This window comes from Perissodus microlepis, chromosome 11 (assembly GCF_051167445.1).
Source record: "Perissodus microlepis isolate ML-2025 ecotype Zambia chromosome 11, ASM5116744v1, whole genome shotgun sequence".
Classification (NCBI taxonomy): Eukaryota; Metazoa; Chordata; class Actinopteri; order Cichliformes; family Cichlidae; genus Perissodus; species Perissodus microlepis.
The window spans coordinates 16,792,601-16,813,574 of NC_140471.1; the positions used below are offsets into that span (position 1 = coordinate 16,792,601).

Below are 20,974 nucleotides of genomic sequence, written 5' to 3' on the forward strand. Positions count from 1 at the left end.
ACACCTGCAGCGGTTACGATCATCGTCGCAGGTCATTTTCCCCATTCACCTTCCCACTTTACACCCCCACCCACACTCTCACGGCGCTCATGATCTGGTTATGAAATATGCATGATGATGCTCATCCCGCTTCCAGCGGTGCTCCAGCTGCGCGCCGCTCTTCCACTCCGCGTTTTAGCGGCCGCTGTCAGCCTGCTGTCAATGAACATCCAGCGCGTCCTCTCGGCTTTATTCTTCTACGTGTTTCCATTGCTCCGCCTCTTCTTCCACCTCTCTCTCTCTCTCTCTCTCTCTCGCTCTCACACACACACTCATACACACACTCATACACAGTACCCCCCCCCCCCCCTCTCATTGCATCCATTTTTGTGCATTAAAGAAATCTCCAAGAATTACTAACCTGGAGGAAGGCGAGCTAAGCAGAGTGACGGAGGAGGGTTAAGGACCCCAGAGGCAGACAAATAAGGACGGACCGGGCATCTTTTATTCCAACATGCGAGTGAAACCCCTCTAAGGGATGGCAGCGATGGGTTAGACAGGATTTAACATGACTGCAAAATAAAAGGCAAGAGCTGTCTTTCTTTTTCTTTTTTTTCTTCCTAAGCCTGTTTATTTTTCTACTTTTTTAATTCCTGGATGGATGGAAGCTTGTGGTTGGAATACCTGAAGGTTGTAGCCTACAGCCTGTGCACTCTTGTTTCTTTTAAGGGCATCTGCTTCTTTCTAATCTTTAACTCGCTCTCAAATGCTGGCGTGTAAAATTGGCTTGAATATTCCCAGCTCGGTCAGCTGCAGCGTATTTGATAAGTTCACCGCGAGCATTGCACTAGCTGGGGATGAAGCCTGTAGTTCCTATTTTGACGCTTATTCGCACAGCACGCTGTAATAATAATAATGATAATAACAGTAATAATAATGAGGATGATAATAATGTTCATGATACCGCTAACCAAGATGTCATGCTGTCGGTAAGCCGCGGTGCCTTCTGCAAACCACACCAAACCAAACCGAACATTTAGCGGCTTTAACACTAAGAAAAGAACGGTAAATAAATAAATAATAGCGGCCACGATGCTGCTGGTTGACGGTGACTTTCTCGTTTTTTAGCCACTGTGTGTAAAAGATGTCTGCTCCACACGGGCCCCGGGGCGGCCCTGGCCCTGCTGCTGCTACTCCCTCAGCGGCCGGCGCCATGCCGGAGATGCCGGACCTCAGCCACCTCACCGAGGAGGAGAGGAAGATCATCCTCGGCGTCATGGACCGACAGAAGAAGGAGGAAGCGAAGGAGCAGTCTATGCTAAAGTAAGCGGAGAGAAAGAGAGGGTGATAACAGGCGGTGTCGGTGCTGTTTGGTGAATAAACCTTGTGTGTTGGTGGATTGTCATTAGACACAGCGTGTGTACATATCTCTGAGATACTGGTGGCCGTGTTGACTCTTGACTTCCAAGCTAGAACTTTTTGCTGTCGACCACTAGCGGATAGTAGGCTACCGGAGTGATTATTACAAGGTCCCCTTTGCCTGGCTGACGCTTCTTGACTCCCCCCCTTTTAGAGCCTTTCCTATATTATTCTACCAGCTTGGCATCAGTGCTGTAGTGCAACATGAATTTCAGGCGCTTTCCTCCCACTTTGTTGTGGCTGTGGCTATAGCTGTAATGGGTTGGGTTTTAGCAGCGGCGCCCGCCATTTTCACGTAAAAAGCACGCCAAATAGCTTAACCTTTCCCCACGAACGTCATCGAGATTACACAATATGACACTGGAAAGATCATTTAAGGTGTCCTTTGTGGCAATGGCGCACGCTGGTGTGTGTTTGTGTGTGTGTGTGTGATTTCAACGTTAAAGTACCCCCCTCCCGCTCCTCTTGTGTACAGATGTCGCTCGGAGCTGTTTCAGCACCACGGCGCTGTCCACTGTAGGGTTTTAGCTTTTTTTTTTTTTTTTTTTTTTAAGGTGGACCGGAGTATTTCCGCCATCATGGCTCTAAAACTATCACCGCCTGAGCCATAAATCTCGTTTATGGTGGGATATTACCCCCACTCGTCTTGACCTGTTATAAAGAAACACACTCTGCTGATGGACTGTTAATTAAAAAAATGGCTTTGAACCCGTTGGGATTTTTAAGAGAGAGGGTTATAAATGTGGGCCTTAAATGTTTCCATCCTGTTGATTTTCTTGGGGTTTATCTTTTTCTTCAATGAAAAGCTGCACACACTTTTAGTGCTGCCTGGTTTTTACTATTGTATTAGAATGCAGCATAAATATCCGATTGCAGTTTAGGTGTCAAATGGTTTTTTGTTTTGTTTTGGGATGATGGGGGTGGGTGTGTGTGCCTGAGAGCTGCAGCAGGCTGACTGGTGTTCCAACCATCCTCTCAGCAGGTGCCAGTGACTTCAGTGTGAGGGATGTGTGGCACTATCACTGGGAGCTCTTTAGAAGGATTAGAGCTATTGTTTTTTCCCATCAAAGGGTAAATATTTGCAACATTCCTAATGGAGAGAAAGTTGTGCAATCCCTGCCCAGTGCTGCTGCATGATGAACATGACTCATGTACTCCAAGACACGGCTACCTCAGCCGCTGCGGTGCGTGCTGGGTGATTCATCCAGGCTTTTTCCGCCTTTCCTCCCCTTTCACTGTCTCCCCTCATCCTCCCTTACTCCCCAACAGCGGCATGTTTTTCCTATTTCTCTTTCTCCGGAGGTAAAGGGAGATTGTCAGCTTTAGTCACTCTTAGTCTGACAGTGATGTCAAAGCCTTGTCATGACTGAGCATGGGCAGAAGAGGCTGTTCTTTGCGACAGGCGTGACTGGCTGTCTCACCATAATGTTGGGTAACTTGATGCACGCCACACAGGCTGAATGGACACCAGATGTTGGGAGGTCAAAGAGGCCTTTGTTTGAGTTGCTTTGCATAAGAAGCACTCTGTGTTTTCTTTTCGGTTTTCCCCTTTCATGCCTTGGTTACTGTGTGTGTGTGTGTGTGTGTGTTTGTGTGCAGGTGGGGGGGGGGGGGGTTTACATCATGTACTGAATTACATGTGGCAAAAGAGGTGGATTTTACACTGAAGGGTGGCTGGCACTGTTTTGCTATCTATTGAGACTCTGATTTGACCGTCTGACTCCTCTGTGGCCTGATAGTAAAGTTTTCTTTTGTGCAACAGGATATTGGCTCAGTTTTAGAATGCCTCTCTATACATATGTGGTGACTCATCATGATTCATCAAAACAGTAGATCCCCACTTTCTTTACCTATGAATCACACAAGCAGAACATATCCCGGAGTAGCATTAATATGCTCAGCCCTGGCGTAGGTACAACCGCAGCGGATTAACTTGTCATTGGATGGTTCGTAGCATTTCCAGCAGTGTTGGAAACAAACACCTCCACACCGCAACAACATCTAGCCCTGCTTGTGTGGCTCACGCATTTCTGCTGTCGCAATCCTGGTCCGATCCCACAGCAGCTCTGATAGCTTTTCTGGAAAGTGGCAGCTTGAACATTGAAGTGTGTAATATAACAGAGGGAATCCTGCGAGGATGGAGGGATGGATAGAAGAGAGAAAGAGAGAGAAGCCTCCAGCTGCAGGGCCTGCCAACTTGCTGTCATCTCACTGGAGGTGCCACGGTGTGTGCGTGTGCTGAAAATGTGCTGCCCCAGTGAAAAGTGTATAAGGCAGCGGCATACGTATCTGTAGCTTATTTTCTTTCCCCAGAGGCTCATCAAAGTTGTAGCCTTTAAATCATATTTCAGTGCATAATTCTAACATGTCTACCTATAAAAGACAATTAAGCATATCTCCAGGGCCATTTGTTCCATTATGGAGAATCCTCTGGAGCTATCAACTATCCTAGCTTTCCATGGTTCAGTGACCCCCTGAGCAGTACAGTAATGATGGCTATGGGACCCCCACTCATGTAGACACTCTGTTTCTTACAGCAAGGTATCAGCTGCCTATAATGGGTTACCCACAGAATGCCTGTAGCTCCACTTCTTCTTTCTCCCTCTTTTCTAGTCCTCTAGGTCTGCATGCTAGAGTGTGGGAAGAATAACTGTTTGAATAACTTCAGTGGCACAAGTCTCACCCCACCTACCTATCAGTGACATCAGCAAGCACTGTCCTATTAAATTGTCTTTTCACTTTAAACACCACATAAGTAGCATCCCAGTAAATATGCCACTTTGTCCTCTTCTTTGCGACAGTGTTCACCCCGTGGATCAGGGGGTACTGTGCCATTTGTTCAGGGATCGCCTTTGACAGTGCTAATTATACTGTCTGCCTTGAAGGAGGGACTCCCACTGAGATGCAGCTATTCCGGGGCTGTGAGGTGTCTGCTGCTCTGCCATCTATTTGGGCTCCCCCCTGAATTTAATCGCACACAACAAAGTATGACCTATTTTCTGTATTTGGGAATACCTTTTTTTCTATATTAAGGTTATTTTTTTAATTTTCATTTTATCTAAAAAAGACCCCCACACTAGAAATTTAAGCATCATGTATCATAGCATAAATATAATCACTAAAGCTTTTAGTGTTTTTATGTAAACATGGAATGCAACAATTCCAAGCAGAAAGAAAATCATATGTGAAAACAATGTCAGTGAATTTGCTGTGAAATAAAAAAACAAAATAAGCCACCATTGTAATATTGCACTTTCATTAACTCGCAAGACTAGTATTGTAAGAAAAGGATATCCAAAAATGCAGGGGTATCCTAACTGTTAGCCTCTAATGTGGGTTAAGATCTGAAACAACTGTCTCCTACAGTTCCCCGAATGCAGCTTGATTGTATCCTTCTGCCATAAACCCACCATATACAATAAAAGGTCACTGATTTCAAGCCCCCAGTTTGTAATGTTGATTTTCCATTTCTAAAACCCAAGCAGGGTACTCCTAATGACATCATCACAGACGCTGGAAAACTCTCTCCAGAGACAAAGAGCACATTACACACATTACTTTCACAGGCTGACTACAGCCCTCCGTGATGGGTAAACTGTTCATCAGTTCCTTTTCACTTCTCTCTACGACGAGTCGCCTAAAAACACAGATTACACTTCTGGTTAGCATGCCTGTCAACAGCTATGATGGCTGGTGTTCCACATGAAGCGCATTGGCCTAAAATTAGCTTTGATTGATCACGTCCCATTTTCCGTTAACTCTTCCCTTGCTCTTACCTCCCCTACCCCCGACATACATGTACACTCAAAAACTTCCGCCCCCTACCCCAGCCCTGGATCCTGGTCATTTATCTGATTGTGCCAGAGAGCTCAACATACCAGCTAGGGTCAGAGTTACTCAGAGGCCCCGTGTCCCTGGAGGCTATAGGATCTCAGGCCTCCTGAGGCTGCAGCAGTTGTGGAGTACTGTACTCACACACATCATACAGAGGTCTAAGCCTCTAAAATTCTTGTTCTACTCTACAACTTAATACTTTTTCATTGAACAAATAATACCACTTGTTAGATTATGTTGGCAGCAGTAGTGATCTGAATTCAAGAAAAATATTAAAGCTTGTAATGTCTGCGAAATAAAATTTAAATGTAGAACAGCATCTTACAAAAATATACGAGGGGAGAAAATGACAGCTATCATATTATAGGATGAGAAAAAGCCAGTGATGTAAACTGTAAATCTGACTGTTTCTATGTAATGTTGATGGTAAATTAATGAATTCCAATAAAGCAAATTTCAATTTGACAAATTAAAAAAAAGAAAAAGAGTCATATTGTTGTGAAATAAGATGAGGCAATGCTGATAAGCTTCCCACTGGACAGTTTACAGTACACTCCCTCTCTGTTTCTCTCTCTCTCTCTGTCTCTCTAGTCCCCCTTAGCTCACTCACCCATGCTTACTCGCCTTCCCATGCAGAGAGCAGATTCTGTCATGAGTCTCCCATCCCCCATCGCTTTTCCCCAAGGGAAAAAATAGAGAGAGAAAGTGGAAGAGAAGATGTCTTGACTCTGCAAAGCAGAGCACACGCCAAATGAATACATCATCATGCTAATTAAAGTATCTGTGTGTTTTGGGTATGGACAGTTGGTATATTTTAAGTAGTTTGGCTCAGTTTGATCTAATGTGACATGATTTACTGTATATAATACACTTTAAAACAATATGTTTACAAGTAGCTTGTAAGCCACTACAAGTGGGTGTAAAGCCACATATCTTCCTTATATTAAAAAAATTATCACTATGTTAATGAACATTTCACTGATGCATATTAGCTCTGACACAATATCAGCCACTGATGTCTGTAAATGCTTTGGGTTTTTTTGTTTGTTTGTTTTCGTCCTCTTCAAACGGCCCAGTACCAGCTTTCATTTTGAATATGCTCCCAGGATCTAAGAAATATACCTTTAAACATGACATGTGGAGTCATTTTAGTTGGTTAGACCAATCTCATTCCCAGCTTGTTTACCATTTGAATGCACTTAGTATTAGCATTAGTTTACAAGATAAGGGTTGATTTTCTGAACATATGTAAAATATCAAAACCCAAAACTATCAAAACCCAAGCAAGTCGTTTTTCTCACTGACATCTATCAGTTTGGAAAGGGTTACAAAGCCATTTCCAAGGCTTTGGGACTCCAGCCATCTGTTTGTGACCCCAAGCTGAAGTGCACCTGGGTTTTGCACCAGGGCAATGATCCAAAACACACCAGCGAGTCCACCTCTGAATAGCTTAAGAAAAACAAAACGAAGACTTTGGAGTGGTCGTTACCTGAAACTGAAAGAGATGCTGTCGCAAGGCATGTGGAATGAAAGCCTGCGTATGCTCAAAAACCCTCCAATGTGGCTGAGTTACACCAATTCTACAAAGAGGAGTGAGACAAACTTCCTCCATAGTGCTGTAAAAGACTCATTGCCAGTGATCACAATTGCTTGATTGTAGTTGTTGCTGCCAAAGGTGGCCCAACTACTTATTAGGTTTATGGGCAATCACTTTTTTCCACACAGGTCCATGTAGGTTTTGATTTTTCCCCCCTTAATAATAAGCACCTTCATCTAGAAAGTGCATTGTGTATGTACTTGTGTTATCTTTGTCTATTATTTAAATCTGTTTGATGATCCAAAACATTTAAGTGTGACAAAGATAAATGTGACAAATATAGGAAATCAGGAAGCGTGGCAAAAACACTTTTTCACACCACTGTATATTTTGATATATTATGACTCTTGCTCCATCTGAATTGTTTTACTCAGCCAAATGCCAAATATTTAATATCCAAAAAGAGTTTTTCAGTAAGAGTCCTTCCTGGATCTGAATGGTTTTAGACAGAGGTACTCTTGGGATTGAATATATGTATATAAGAATTAAACTCAAAGACCTCCAAGGCGCTCTATTTTATATGATTTCAAATACCTTAAGTCACATGGGATGGTGATATTACACCTAAAAAAAAATCCAATGCGTGGAATGTTCCATTCTTCTGTCTTGGGTAAGACTGGAATATTCCACTGCTGTTGGACAGCACAAATGGAAGATTCCTGTTGGTGGAACACAACGACAAAAGAGCCACTGTTTCCATGAAGTCTCTCTAACCCTAACAAAGGCTTGTATGCCAAAATGTGGCATCCAATACAGGCATTGTATTATTGTAAAAATTATTGTATTATTATAAAGAAAATGCCTCAGACTACTTCTAAGCTTAGTTTATTGTTGTTAGCTCAGTTTCGGTTTACATGAAGTATAGATAAACATATCATGTTTTTAGCTGCTAAATTCCTTATTAAATTTGCCAACATGTGGATAAATATCTCTGCGACCAGCATAATTCATGGAAGCCCTTAGACTGAATGCCACAAAACCGAGAAAGTGAGCTGATTTACAGTTCTCTGTAAATATAAGCCACATCCTTCACATTCAGTACATATTATACTATATGGACAAGCGTACGGGGCCACACCTCTTCATCCTGAGGATGTTTTACCAGTCGGTGGTTGCAGGAGTACTGTTCTATGCTGTGGTGTGCTGGGGGAGCAGCACAGCAAAGAGGGACTCATCCATGCTGGAAAAACTAATCAGGAAGGCTGGCTCTGTGGTCGGCATGAAGCTGGACACTGGTGACAGTGGCAGAGAAAAGGACACTAAAGAAACTGCTGGACATTATGGACATTATGCTGGGCATCCTCTGCACATGGTCGTAAACAATCAGAGGAGCCTATTCAGCAACAGGTTGCTTCTCCCAAAGTCAAGAACCAACAGACTTAAAAACTCCTTTGTCTCACACGCCATCAAACTGTTTAACTCCTCGTTGGAGGAGAGAGGGAGGGGAAACAGGGGGACAAAGCTGAGCTGTAGTGCTTTTTTTCTACTGTGCAATATTCACAATATTTTTTCTTATATTCGACTGTGCAATAATTACTGTGCAATAGACTCACTCAAATGTGCAATCCACTGGTATTCCTATTTATCCATATTATATATTCTGTATTTATATATATGTATATGTGTATATATGGTATATTTATGTTTATATCCTTGCTCTCATTCCCCTTTATTGCATCTGTAACATGCAACGTCTGTCGGTGCTGTGCGACTGGAAACTGAATTTGCCGGAGGAACCCACCCGAGGGATTAATAAAGTTTCATCTAATCTAATCTCTCTAATCTATCTTGGAATTCAGTTCCATTGCCACACTGTATAAAATATAGCATTTAGCAATGTAGTCCGAAGCCATGAAGGCAGTTTGTGAACGTTCTCCACCACTTACCTGGGTACGGGTTGCAAGGGCCCCAGTCTAAGCAGAGAAGCCCAGACTTCCCTCACCCTGGCCACACCGATTTGTTCCTGAGGCAGTCGAGATATAATCTCACCAGCAAATCCTGGGTCTGTCCCAGAGCCACCTCAATTGGCTCTTTTCAAAGTGGAATGAGCAGCGGCTCTAGAATGACTGAGCTTCTCACCCTGTCTCTAAAGCAGAGCCCATCCACCCTTAGCTAAGCAGCTGCTGTTGTAATGCATGCTTTTAGCCATAAAGTATGTTTTAACCTTTTTTTTCCCACAATACAAATAAGAGCAGAACATCTGGGCAATCAAATGTTGCTAAAACAAAAATAAAACATTCACGTGTAGCTATTTTCAGTTCAGGATTAAAATACATTTGCCAGTTATTTATAGCACTGGGAGCATGTCTGCAGGATTAACTACAGATAAACAAACATGTCACCTGATGTAATAGTGTGTAATGGCTCATAATATTTTTTGGTCTGTAATGTAGATCTGCTGGTGGGATTACCAGTGTTCATTGTAGTCGTGTTCACAGGGATGTAATGTTTAAGAGCTTTTTTGACAATGCTCTGTTGAGTCAATAACAGGGTTTGTAAAAGAAGAGAGAGCACACACGTGGATAGGCTAGAATGTGTTAGGAAAGCAGAAGAAAGGGCAGGGGAGGAAAGGAAGTGAGCAGGGACTAGGGGGGGTGAGAGGGGAAAGGGAGAAGAGAACATCACAGAGAAAATGAGAGGAGAGACATTGACGTCTGTGATGCTATCAGGTCCCGTTGCTGATATGACAGCCTCAGTCTTCATTGACAGAGCAATCAGCCTGCCATCTCCCATAGCCTGCTATTCTCCTGTGTGGCACAGCACAGCACTGGGCTCCATTGTCTCTTAAGGCTTTGTTCAAAATAACATCTGCATTTGTCAGCATTGGTTTTATACTTTCTGGGATCTTATCCCTCAAGCAAAGTTTGAAGGGATTTTCCTGCCCCTGGCTGTGCAATCTAAAATGCCCTTGGTGAAACACGACTACAGGAAAATGTTTTAATAGGTTGTTGGAACTAGTACAAGCAATGCATATTAAATTGTTGCTACCCCAGCAAATGATGATTCTTCTGTACTTATTATAATATTATATGTTAAATAATAGTTAAGCAAAGCCTCAAGCAACTTTCATGTCTTATTTAATTAACTGTGTTTAAAAATTTCATTTCTATGGGTCCGATCACAAGAAGTTAGGTGGCCAGATAGACATAGCACTGTTTGTATTGCAATTTTTATGTGACTGTGAGTCAGTGTGTCATTTTGTCTGTTAGAAAGTACTTGAAAGCGATCCTAGAGATCCTGGACTGAGCCAGAACAGAACCCAGCTACAGCTTCACTACTAGAACATCTGGCCTTTTGTTATGTAAGCTTCCCAGCATGCTGTGCAAGACTAGCCTGAATGAGAGCAACACAATGAAACAGAAATGCAGCTATAAATGAATAGTAGTGCGGTAAAACAAAGAAAACGGAGAAAAAGAGATAAATAATGAATGCAAAAAAGGAACATCGGCCAAATAAGAACAAAGAGAGCAGAATCATGAAAGGGAAAGGCACTGCGAAGCCGACACTTTATCACTTTTATTGCCCATCCCCCGTCCCCATCCACCATTATAAAGTCCGTTTTGGAAGAAGATATACAGCATTTGATCCTCTGAGGGAAGCCTAGCATATCTGAAGAACATATGTGCCTGCTATAGAATAGCTGGTAGCGTCAATGTTAAATGTATCTCTAAGGGTAAAGTGATGACACGCTTGAGATGAATTTATCATAACAACAATCTTTGCTACTGATTTCTCAAAATATGAATCTAAGGCTGTGGCACAGGAATTGAGCACTTACAGCTGTTAAATATAGTTCAATGTTTGTACTGCTAACATCTATGTAGATGCTTTGTGAACAAGCAGGCAGGAGACAAACTGAAAGCAGGAGAGACAGTGACACCTGCATGGGAAAGTGAAGCCGCTGAATGGCCAGTTACTAAAGGTGGAACGTGGCACCAGGTCATCTCCAGCTGACTGCGTTCAAAGAGTGAGAACCTTCATGCTGTTAGTTGGACTATTAATAGTGGGGACACTCAGCTTTCCGCAGTGACCGGCATGCAGCCAGGCATCCAAGAAACCCAGACAGCAAAGAAACAGAACCATCTCCAACAACCATAAAGACAAGGGAGCTTCTAACGAAGAATCATGTTAATTAACTGAGGAATTGATTAATTCATCTTCGTTCTTGACAAATAAGTGTCATTAACAGATCTGACACCCATCTAATAAAACCAAAGTGACTTATTTTCATCAAAAGTCTTGATCCTCACAGATAGTTCTGTCATAGTCCTCTCAGATTCAAAAACATACTTATTTGCTTTGATAGCTGAAAAATCTCAAATACACCAACAAAAATGCTAACATTTCAGCCTTACAGCCTTAATCAGTTTCATGCTCTGATGAAAGCTAAATGAAGGTTACCCATCATCTCTGGGTATACAATGCTGGAGTAACATGATTTTGGTTAGGGTACTCTTCAGAGACTAAATACTCATTCAATTGTTCTAATTCATAAGAAATAACAACAACTTCAGGAAGGAGTAAAATTATACTAGAAAAACTAAACTAGAAAAACTGAAATTTTACATATACCTAAGTGGGCTTACGGGTCGTTTGATATAGTTTTTAAAACTAAGCAGTTAAAAGTAAGCTAGTTTTATTCATGTCTGCTTCCACTTGCTATGCAAAGTCAAGCTAACTGTTAGCCTGACTTAGCGTCATACTAAGCAATATGGTATCAATGTTCCTCAAGCAACTCTTGACAAGTAAGGAAATAAAAGTATTTCCTGAAATCTTGAACAATGTTTTAATGATGATTTTGCTCTAAAAATATATGAATCCTTTTCTCCTGTAGCCAGGTCGTGTTGGTTGAAGCAGAGTAGATTAGGGTGACCAACCGTCCTCTTTTCCCCGGACATGTCCTCTTTTCACGTTCTGTCCGGGGCGTCCGGGGGGATTTTCGTGATTGATAAAAATGTCCGGGTTTTACTATATTTCGACAGAGGACCCATGTGTTTGAAGTCATCCCCGAACTGCTGCTTTGTGAGCGCTTGTTCTGCACTCGCAGACGGGACAGACAGTGCGCAGCAACGCGCCTAATGATGTTTAAAAGATCCCAAAGCGCAAGTCCATCTTTTCAGACGAACTGCAAAAGAAACTTCCCTCGTACCGATCCAGTACTGGTGATTTTTCTTATGCAGATGAGGCATTATTTCTGTACCATTATTTAATTCCAGAAGCTTTCAAGTTATTTTTTTGCACTTGTTGACTTGTAAAAGCCTATATGGCATATTTTATTTCACAATTCATTAACCGCACAGAGGAGGTATCGTTTAAATATGTTAAATATGTTTCTTTAAGCAAGTTTTTCATGACTGAGCCAAGTGTCCTCTTTTTTGGAAATCAAAATACGGTCACCCTAGAGTAGATACCACAAAGCCCTTTTCCTTCCCTCCGTTCATTTAGTTACTTTCTCAGTGGCAGACTATAATCTCACCATGGTGAGTTGTGGCATACAGAAAGGTCCACACGAAAACCTCTGTGCTAAATAGCTAACTCAGTCACAAAGCTTAACTAACATTCAGTTATACAATAACATTAGCTTCAGTGAATGTTGCTAAGGAAGCTAAAACTTAATCCAAAACACTTGTCGAAGTGTTTTAGATCAAGTTGAACATGTAAGCTCACAGTACAGGGTAAATAAGGCCCTTTTTTGTTAAATGCACAGGCAAAATATGCTTGATTTTTATGAAGAAATACAAAAAAGACACAGACTGTTTTTGTCCTGGATGTTAAAATGAACCTGAACAGAAAAAAAGTAGCGGGTACAGACTTAAATTTCTAGATTTGGCTACTTTTTTCTTGTTTTTTTTTCATTTGTTTTTAATCACTATCAACTCAAGTTAATGTTGAAATGGGGAAAAAAAAGCACACAGTTAAATTGCTAATATCCAACCCCCGAGATGCTTGGTGTGTGAGCTAATGTATTTAGTAGCGGTAGTTTACACAGGCCGGTCTAATCTCTCTTTCTCCAACGTGATTGTGTGTCTCTCCACGTTATGCTCATTCAAGACTCAGCTAGTCAAAGCAGGTGCAAACTGGTGACTCAACCACATGCGTGCAGCAGAGCCGGTCCTTCAAATACGCCTTTGTGTGGCACAAAAAACAAAAAAACCCAACCAAAAAACCTTATGGATCTAAGGTCCTTTAATACTGTGCCTAGAATCCATTCCAAAAAATGGAAATACACATTTCTGCTAACTGCTTGCTCTCTATTTTAAATATATAGTATATTTTGTTATGGTTATTGTTCTTCCATCATGAGTCAGGTTAGATATTATGTAATGCTACACAGCTTTACATGTACAGTGGATGCAGATGCTGCTGTAGGTAGCCGACTGACATAAATAAAGGAGGATAAAGAGCAGTGCTTATGGTGATGTCACAAATACAGCCGCAGCTCTTATATAAGCCCACCATTTGAACACTGCACACAGGCACTACCATGTAACCTACAGTGGGATACATTGTACAGCATATAGGCCACCGCTCACTCTGCCTAGAGCTAATGGTGGCTTTAAAGACATTATCCCAAAGATTCAGTATCTGCCATATTCAGCCTTGCTTGGTTTGTTGGGTGTGTACTATCAAAACTGAACATAAACAGTGACGAGGCCTGTCTCTCATCCCCATCGTCTGACACTGATCAGGACGGTGGTGGGCAGAGGGAGCTGATGTTGTGATCCCGGGATCGTGCTCCGTCACTGAAGTCTGATGGAGGATCTCCCACTAATCCCTTAATATCTCCCATCCCACTGAGATACTGCCACCATCACCATGATGATGCTGACGTGGCCTGGATGTGTAGCAGTGGATGATGGCGAGGGGAGAAGGGTCATTGCACAAACACAAAGAAATCCTTCTTTTGCAAAATTTAAATGCAGCTCTCTGAAGCGACACCTCAAGAAACGGAGTGCAGGCATTTAAAGCCACTAGGCATCAGGTGATGAGGAGGGGGGCTGGGAGCTGTTTTTTTGTAGTTGGTGTACAGAGGCCGGTCCTTATCCTCGAGGGGGCGGATGCTTGAATAGTTGTTGCTTTAAATCTGTGCAGAGGCTGCTAATGCAAGGGAATCCTTTTGATTTGAGCTTTTACAGCAGCTAGACTCAAACACTTCATTCTGCACCATCAGACAGATGTTGACAGCCACCAAGTCCAAGTTAATTCAAGTCATAGTGTCGTGGCGACATCTGTTCATTTGAATGAACATGCTAGTCTTTTAGACTGTGTGTAGTGTATGCAATATATAAAACATGATCCATGGTGTGGGACTTCATATGGCGTCTACGGGTGTAACCTGTGTGCAGAAAGGTGATCTCAGCAGGCTCAGTGCTTGTCTGTCTGGGTACACTGCTTGCAGTTTAGTTAAACAAGCTAATAGTGATGTGCTATAGTGATGAATTGTGACAGGAAGGAGTAGAGCAGGCTTGGCCAACAATAGGCGGGGTATCTATTACCTCTCTATTGTTAGCCATGGCTGGGCTATTATTATAGACATTAGACAGCTGACTGCAGTTTCAGTACAGACCACAACAACACTGTCGAGAGGCTGTTGTATCTGTTTAAAGATGGGGACTGATGGGAGGTTTGTTGAGGGGAAGGTTTGGATAGTGGCATGTGTCAGAGAATGTGATCATAATCATCACCACTCTACCCTCATCATGGACATGAGGAGAAAAGGCTGAAACTAGGTTTTTGCTGATTATGAGACTGGAAATAATACGGGGGGATGGAGAAACGGCATTGGTGCTTGAGAAGTGTTCTTGATGCTTCACTGTTTATGGTACGTGGGAAGGGACGAAGGAAGGCATGAAGCTGCCTTCAGCTGTGTTTGTCTAGAGACTGAGTTAAAACGCAGGGGGGTGGTGACCCAGCCACGGTGGGGCTGAGGCTAAAGTTCTAGAGCATTCCCAGTGGAGCTGTTGAGCCTCGCATATAACAGGAGTTGTGACGTTAGCTAGGGACAATGTCAGCTGCCAAGAAAGTGCTGATCACAGCCATTATGAAATGTATCTCTGTCAGGATGAATAAAGTGGGCTGACAGGAGACGCAGCTAAGCGTACACATACAGTGAAAGACGTGGTTGTACACACACCCATTATTAAAGCAAATACGCTCATATACTGTGTACAAAAACACAAACACGGTGTGTCACTGCCTCTGACTAAATGCTTCTCGTACTGTTTATACATGATTCGCTGTATGGTGAAGTTGCTGTATTAAAATGACATATGGATATTGTACATATGCTTCCTGTAAGCTTTTGCATAGAAATATACTTGTGAATGTGTGGGCTGCTGGGTGATTAGCTGACTCTTTGCCACTTGGAAATCTCTCAGGAAGAGAGATATGGAGCAGCTCAATTGAATCCTGGCAGGTAATCTAAGGAAACAGATGGATTTTAGTTATATTTGGCAGCAGATTAGCCACTTCCCCGTTGCTCAGAAAAAAAACCTGCTGTTGCCAACTCCTGTTTGACAATCTGAATATTAGTTCTTGGTCAGGAGGTCTGGCTTGCGCACTGTTAAATTGCCTATTCTGATGAGTGCGCCCCGTGGATTCAGTCCTATCTTTGCTTTCTAAGGCCCAGCTGTGGTAGCTGGCCAACCCCTTCCACACCGAGGCGCTTGCCCTCTCGCCGTTCCTCCTGCCCTGCCTATCGCGCCTTGCCAGTGCCCCGTGCCAGAGGAAGTTATCAGCACTTCATCCCCTGCCCCTAATCCTCTATGAGATGGAGAGAAAGTGTTAAGTAGCCCTTCTCCTGGCATTTACTGGAGAGGTAGAATGTAAAAAAAAAAAACGTGTCTCAAGATCTAATCACCCATCTTTAAATGAGCAGCTATTTTTAGCCCCCTCTCTCTCTTTGTTTAAGATTTGGTAATGTACAGCAGAGGGGAAAGTACAGTAACAGTCTTAAAGTTACAGTAATTGTTTTAAGGTGATTTAACAGAGAAAAGAATGTTATACTCATAAATATACATTGTTTAGTGTGTAATTATATCTTCCAGCAAATGCATGAATTCTCATAAACTTAGTGCATTAAGAGTTTGAAGGAGCGGCGCCAGCTATGTTGCCCCACCATGTTAAATACAGTAGTGGAGATGGACATCGCCATTTCACCTAATCACATTTTATGTATGTGGCGAGAGACTGCCCATATAAGTAGTCCACCTTATAATTTAGTCTTTCTTAATATGTCTTTCTCCTCCACCTCTTCATCTGCCTCCTCCGCCAATGTGCTCTCTTCCCTTACATCCACCTCATCCTCTTCATTCTCACCTCAAGCCTCATCTCCTGAACTGAAGTCAGGGCTCTACAACGTGGATAAACATGCTTATTTATTCTCAGTATTATCACAATTACTTGTTGTCAGCAGATTAGATATGTTTCCCTCCCATCTTCGGACAGCTGACCGACTAAACGCAACAACAGCAGGTTATAAGCTAATATTATACCAGCTAATGTTAGGCCGCAAGTGTCCTAAAAGTCACGCTTTCCCTCTGATGAAGAGTTTGATAATATTCTCACATTGTATAAGAGTTTACTCTCTAAGTGTCTGTGTCCAACAATGTTAGATTTACTTTAAAGATGTTTCGCTAACACCAGATAACAGCAGCTTACAGCGGCTAAAAACAGCTAATAGAGGCTAAGAGAGCCAAAAACAGCAGGGCTTATAGAAAAATTCAGGATATCCTCAACAACTCACCTCAGTATCGCTGACATCAGACAGAAGTGAGAGTCACTGACTCAATAAATTAGTAGACATGGACAACCCGAATATTGACAGCTGAGGTAAACAGTGGACTGTCAGCCTACACCCACTACAGATAAGCAGTTGGCCACAGTAGTTTTTCAGGGTTTTTAGTGTAGTGGGGATAGCCATATTGTTTATGAACTCCTATCGTTTTGTTTAAGAGTTAACAAAAAGTCTAAAAAAGCTAAATGATCATTAGACTAATTAGAGATTAGAGCACTCAGAGCACTTTGACAAATGTAATCCATCTATTGCTCCCCACATGAACTCTACTGTGTCTCAATTGCCGGCAAGTTTAAGGGATTATTATTAAATAGACACTGTTGGCATATACCACGTGGCAAATTGTATCATACAGTAAATAAGCCCAGAGTAAAATTCTGCTGGGCCACAGTCTCCGATGAAAGTTTTCTCTAACGGTTGGTTGCCTGTGAGTGATTTCAGACAGACATTAACCTCATCTCCTGGCAGTACTGACTGACCAGGATGTGTTAATGATATATGTAGTTTGTATTTACTCACAGAGCCAGATTACTCCCTTATGATCCAATTATCGCTCAGTCTGTAGTAGACTCAAAAGGCCTGTGGGGTCATTGCTTAGCCATGAGATCCTCTATCACAGATTTTCTGCTCCAGTGTTGTAGCCAAGGCCTTATATGACCCTCTGCTTAAAATCTGTCACCCACAGCGGGATGCCAATATTCTGTTCTCAAACCATTTAAGGGGACATCTGTAATATTTCATTGCAGAGTATCTTCTCAGACACACAGTCAGTTAGTTCTGAGTGCAAAGGATCCCAATCAAGTGAACGCGCTGATGCATGTGGATCTAAACGCACAGTAGAGGTGCTTTTGTCACGATTTGCAATAGATATTTAGCGATGAGCAGGCTTGTTGTGTTCTGCTCGAGGTAATCCCGGCCCTGTCAGTCTGTCCCTGAGGAGGAGACTGCCCAGTACACCTCATCATAACCCTGCTGCTCTGCTGCTGTTCTGTCAATATGTAACTGAGTTTCTACTCAAAGAAAGTCAACTGAGAGTTATCTTCTAAAACTGCACGACATATGCTGTGAGCTGCAGCTTATTTAGAATCAGTTAAATGTACATTATGCTTCTACTGGTCTTGTTTTTTAAAAATACTTTCTCATGGCAACTTAGACTGGGCTGTGTGGAAATATCGATTAAGGTTAGTTAAATAGTGTGCCATTCATGTCCTGCTTGTTTCCTGGTTTCTGTTCTTTGTTGCATGCACATTAGTTGTTGGTGAACCTGCTGTGGTGCAAGTTGTTACTGCATTGTCCAGCGCTGATTCAGGGCTTGTTGCGCAGCCGTCGTATCAGTAATTTTGTCTTAACACAGCTGCGACACAGGAGCAGCAGTTTGAAGATTGCACTGTTTAAGTCGAGGTCTAGTTATGCATGTTAGACTCCTCTCTCTGGTACATCAGAGATACATCAACCCAGATCTCTCAAGGATCTCACCTCCCTATGAGTCAGATTTAGAATGAAGCTGATGCAGCTTTTTTTTCTCTCTACAACAGTATCCTTCTTATAAAGTGCCAATTTGCATCCTTTTTGCTGTGGCTGGTGTTAAAAGTGTGTTCATCATTTCCTGTATAGATCTCTTTTTTAAAACATAAAAGTAATTCACAGCAACAAGTCCAAACTCATCAGCCACTTATACACTAAGCTGACAGTAAAGAATTAGAAAAATCTCACACAATGAAATGAAAACTTCTTTCAAGCGTACTTATAAAATTCAAAGAGAATCTATTTGTTTGGCTTCAGTAGGTCTGTAGTAGTTATCATCTTTAGTAATATTTTTGAATGGTGCATACTTTGTCCACAAGAGGGCATTTTTGAACTTCCGCGTTTGGGATGCCACAAGCATAAAAACTGATCGAGTGAAATCGGGCGTAAACAAGTAAATAAAGAGCTACACATAAAAAATGTTGGAGAAATCCCATGTTTCCTGTATCTGAAGGGAAACAAATATCATCTGATATGTCATAATTTCACCAAATGTCAGTAAAGCTACTTTCAGCTGCTCCCTTGACACACGGATGCCCTTCCAGACATAAAGGAGATTTGTGTTCCAGCTGGAATTAAATAAGCAACCTTTTGCTTGCCAAGTAAATCTGTTAACCACTACACCATTGGAAGCACGAAATAAACACAAAAATATCAGTACTCCACTGGTCAGGCTGTAATTGTTTCAGAGCTAACTCCTTCAGCTGATTGTCTGGCTTTTATTGAAGGGTGTTTACAAGATTTTTGAAAGTGTTGTGGCACGGAGGAGACCAAGTGCAGAGTGCAGAAAACAGTTTCTGCGCTGTGCAGCCCTGTGGCTTAATATAGATGAAAAGTGACACTGCAGAGCCTGAAAAGTTTTAGGTGTTTTCTGAAAGAAGCATTTCAATGCTTTGCCTAAGTAAAAGTTTTAGCATCAAAACAAGACACAATGGCCCCTTTCTGAGTCATATGTGTTATATTTTTGAATCAGAATTACTGAGAAATTAATGTGTGTATTATATACTGCCAGGCAGCTTTTTATTTAATAATAAAGAATGGTAAAATATGCTGAAAAAGTAAAAAAGTAAAAAAAAAAAAAAAGGTAGAAGCAGAAAGCAGTAAAACAAGAAATCTTAAAGTTCATATACATTCAGACTGCAATTCAGTAAAGCACTAGAGTAAATGTACTCTGTTAGAGTCCATCATTGGTCACATCCACACTCGCTGTCAGTGGTTTTGGCATTTTAAGATTAACGATCTGGGAGCATCAGGCAAGATGGGCACTGCCCCATGCCCCAATCTGGATACACATTCAGTAATTTGTAACTAGACAGGGATCCAGCACCTGGATGGCTGCTAGTTCTATGTGTTGCTGTTTTCTGGCGCAGCAGTTAAGTCCACATGGTATGAAAATAAGATGATTGTGCTCTAATAAAATCCCAGGAAGTTATCTCTTAGAAGCTTATGCCGCACATCTGTCCACTAGAGAGCAGTGCAGCATCAGTCATTGTGACTCAAAGCCACTGAGAAAAAGCGGAAACTGAAATCCAGGAGCAAATAAGAGTAAAGATAACAGCAGGATGTGACTTTTTAAAACTCCCGCACAAACTTGCTCTAAACTCTGTACCATTTGTGTCTTTCATCTGTCTTTTATGTCTTGCGATGGTCTCATGTGATTGCAGAGAGCAGGTTAAACAGACAGAAAACAGGAGACTGCATCTGGCCTGGAGGCCTCCGCAGCAGCCAGGATCCCGAATACGTCACTTGTGACATTTTACACTCACTCATTTCACTGCCCCATGTCAAATAATACACAGAGCACTCACTCACACACACACACACACACGCACACATGTTGATACGGTGTGCATAAATGCATAGTCGGATGCGCGCTCTCTCTCTCTCTCCTTGCTATCTCTCTCTCTCTCTCTCTCTCTCACACACACACACACAGCGCCCAGCAGCTGTCCAGGCAGGCAGGCAGGCAGCAGGCTCGATCAGATAAATATGAGGCTTGTAATGCGACCACAGAGACGGTGCTGATGGGATCAATAAGGAACGGCGCTGCAGGTCATCGGGAGAACACAGCGAGAGGATAAATATGGACTGGCTCATCGGAAAACAGAGCAGCGAGACTGATGGGTACACAGGACTATATCTTTTCTCGTGTGTTCTCTCACCCGTCCGACACAGATCAGATGGACAGATCTCTCACTTTTGCTGTGCTCTACCTCTCACTAAACCAGACTGTTGTGAGGCTTCAGTGCTCCGTTCTGATGCTCTGTGTGACTCTGCTTTAGCCTCAGCATCTTTTTGGCAGTTTGAGTTTGTATGTGAAGTATGGGATGTTAAAATGATGGGGTATTCTCAAATTTGGCTTAACAGGCTTAATGTGTCATTACTAGGCTTCTATGGGCTGCCACTAATAAGGGGTAAAGTAAGGGGTACGGCTACAATTTTTAGTTGGGACTGTTTCAGAGGTTATTTAACACATTAAACTTGAAGGTGGGCAGCCTTGCTTTAAAGCAAGAAGATCCTGGGTTTGAATCCACTAGCCAGCATCTGTGTAGGGCTTGCATGCTCTCCCCAGTTATTCTGGCTTTCTGCCACTGTCCAAAGACATGCATGTTAGGTTAAGTGGTGAATCTAAATTGGCCGTAGGTGAGAGCATGAATGCTCATGTCTATGTGCTAGCCCTGCAATGGACTGGCGACTAATACCTGGGCAACTTGCCTCTTGCCCTATGACAGCTGGGATGATGGGATGAAGCAGACAAAAACTGAATGCATGTAATCTAAATGTTTTTGGGATTTGGACAAAAATAGTTATATGGGTATATTGCC

The 20,974-nt window shown here is 42.3% G+C and overlaps 1 protein-coding gene across 18 annotated transcripts in view; it reads left to right on the plus strand.

Annotated features, from left to right (window-relative positions):
- Nucleotides 1–332: 332 nt before the first annotated feature.
- Nucleotides 333–20,974, plus strand: part of rims2a (regulating synaptic membrane exocytosis 2a) — a 151,311-nt gene continuing 130,669 nt past the window's right edge. For 13 of the 18 annotated variants that reach the window (XM_084942729.1, XM_084942735.1, XM_084942723.1 and 10 more), the window contains exons 1-2: nucleotides 334–565; nucleotides 1,108–1,302. In XM_084942729.1, the coding sequence (XP_084798855.1) occupies nucleotides 1,124–1,302 (179 nt within the window). In that variant the 5' untranslated portion in view covers nucleotides 334–565; nucleotides 1,108–1,123. Of the gene's footprint in view, nucleotides 566–1,107; nucleotides 1,303–20,974 lie in introns of all 18 variants that reach the window. The other 5 variants (XM_084942718.1, XM_084942722.1, XM_084942724.1 and 2 more) reach the window with 1 other exon arrangement.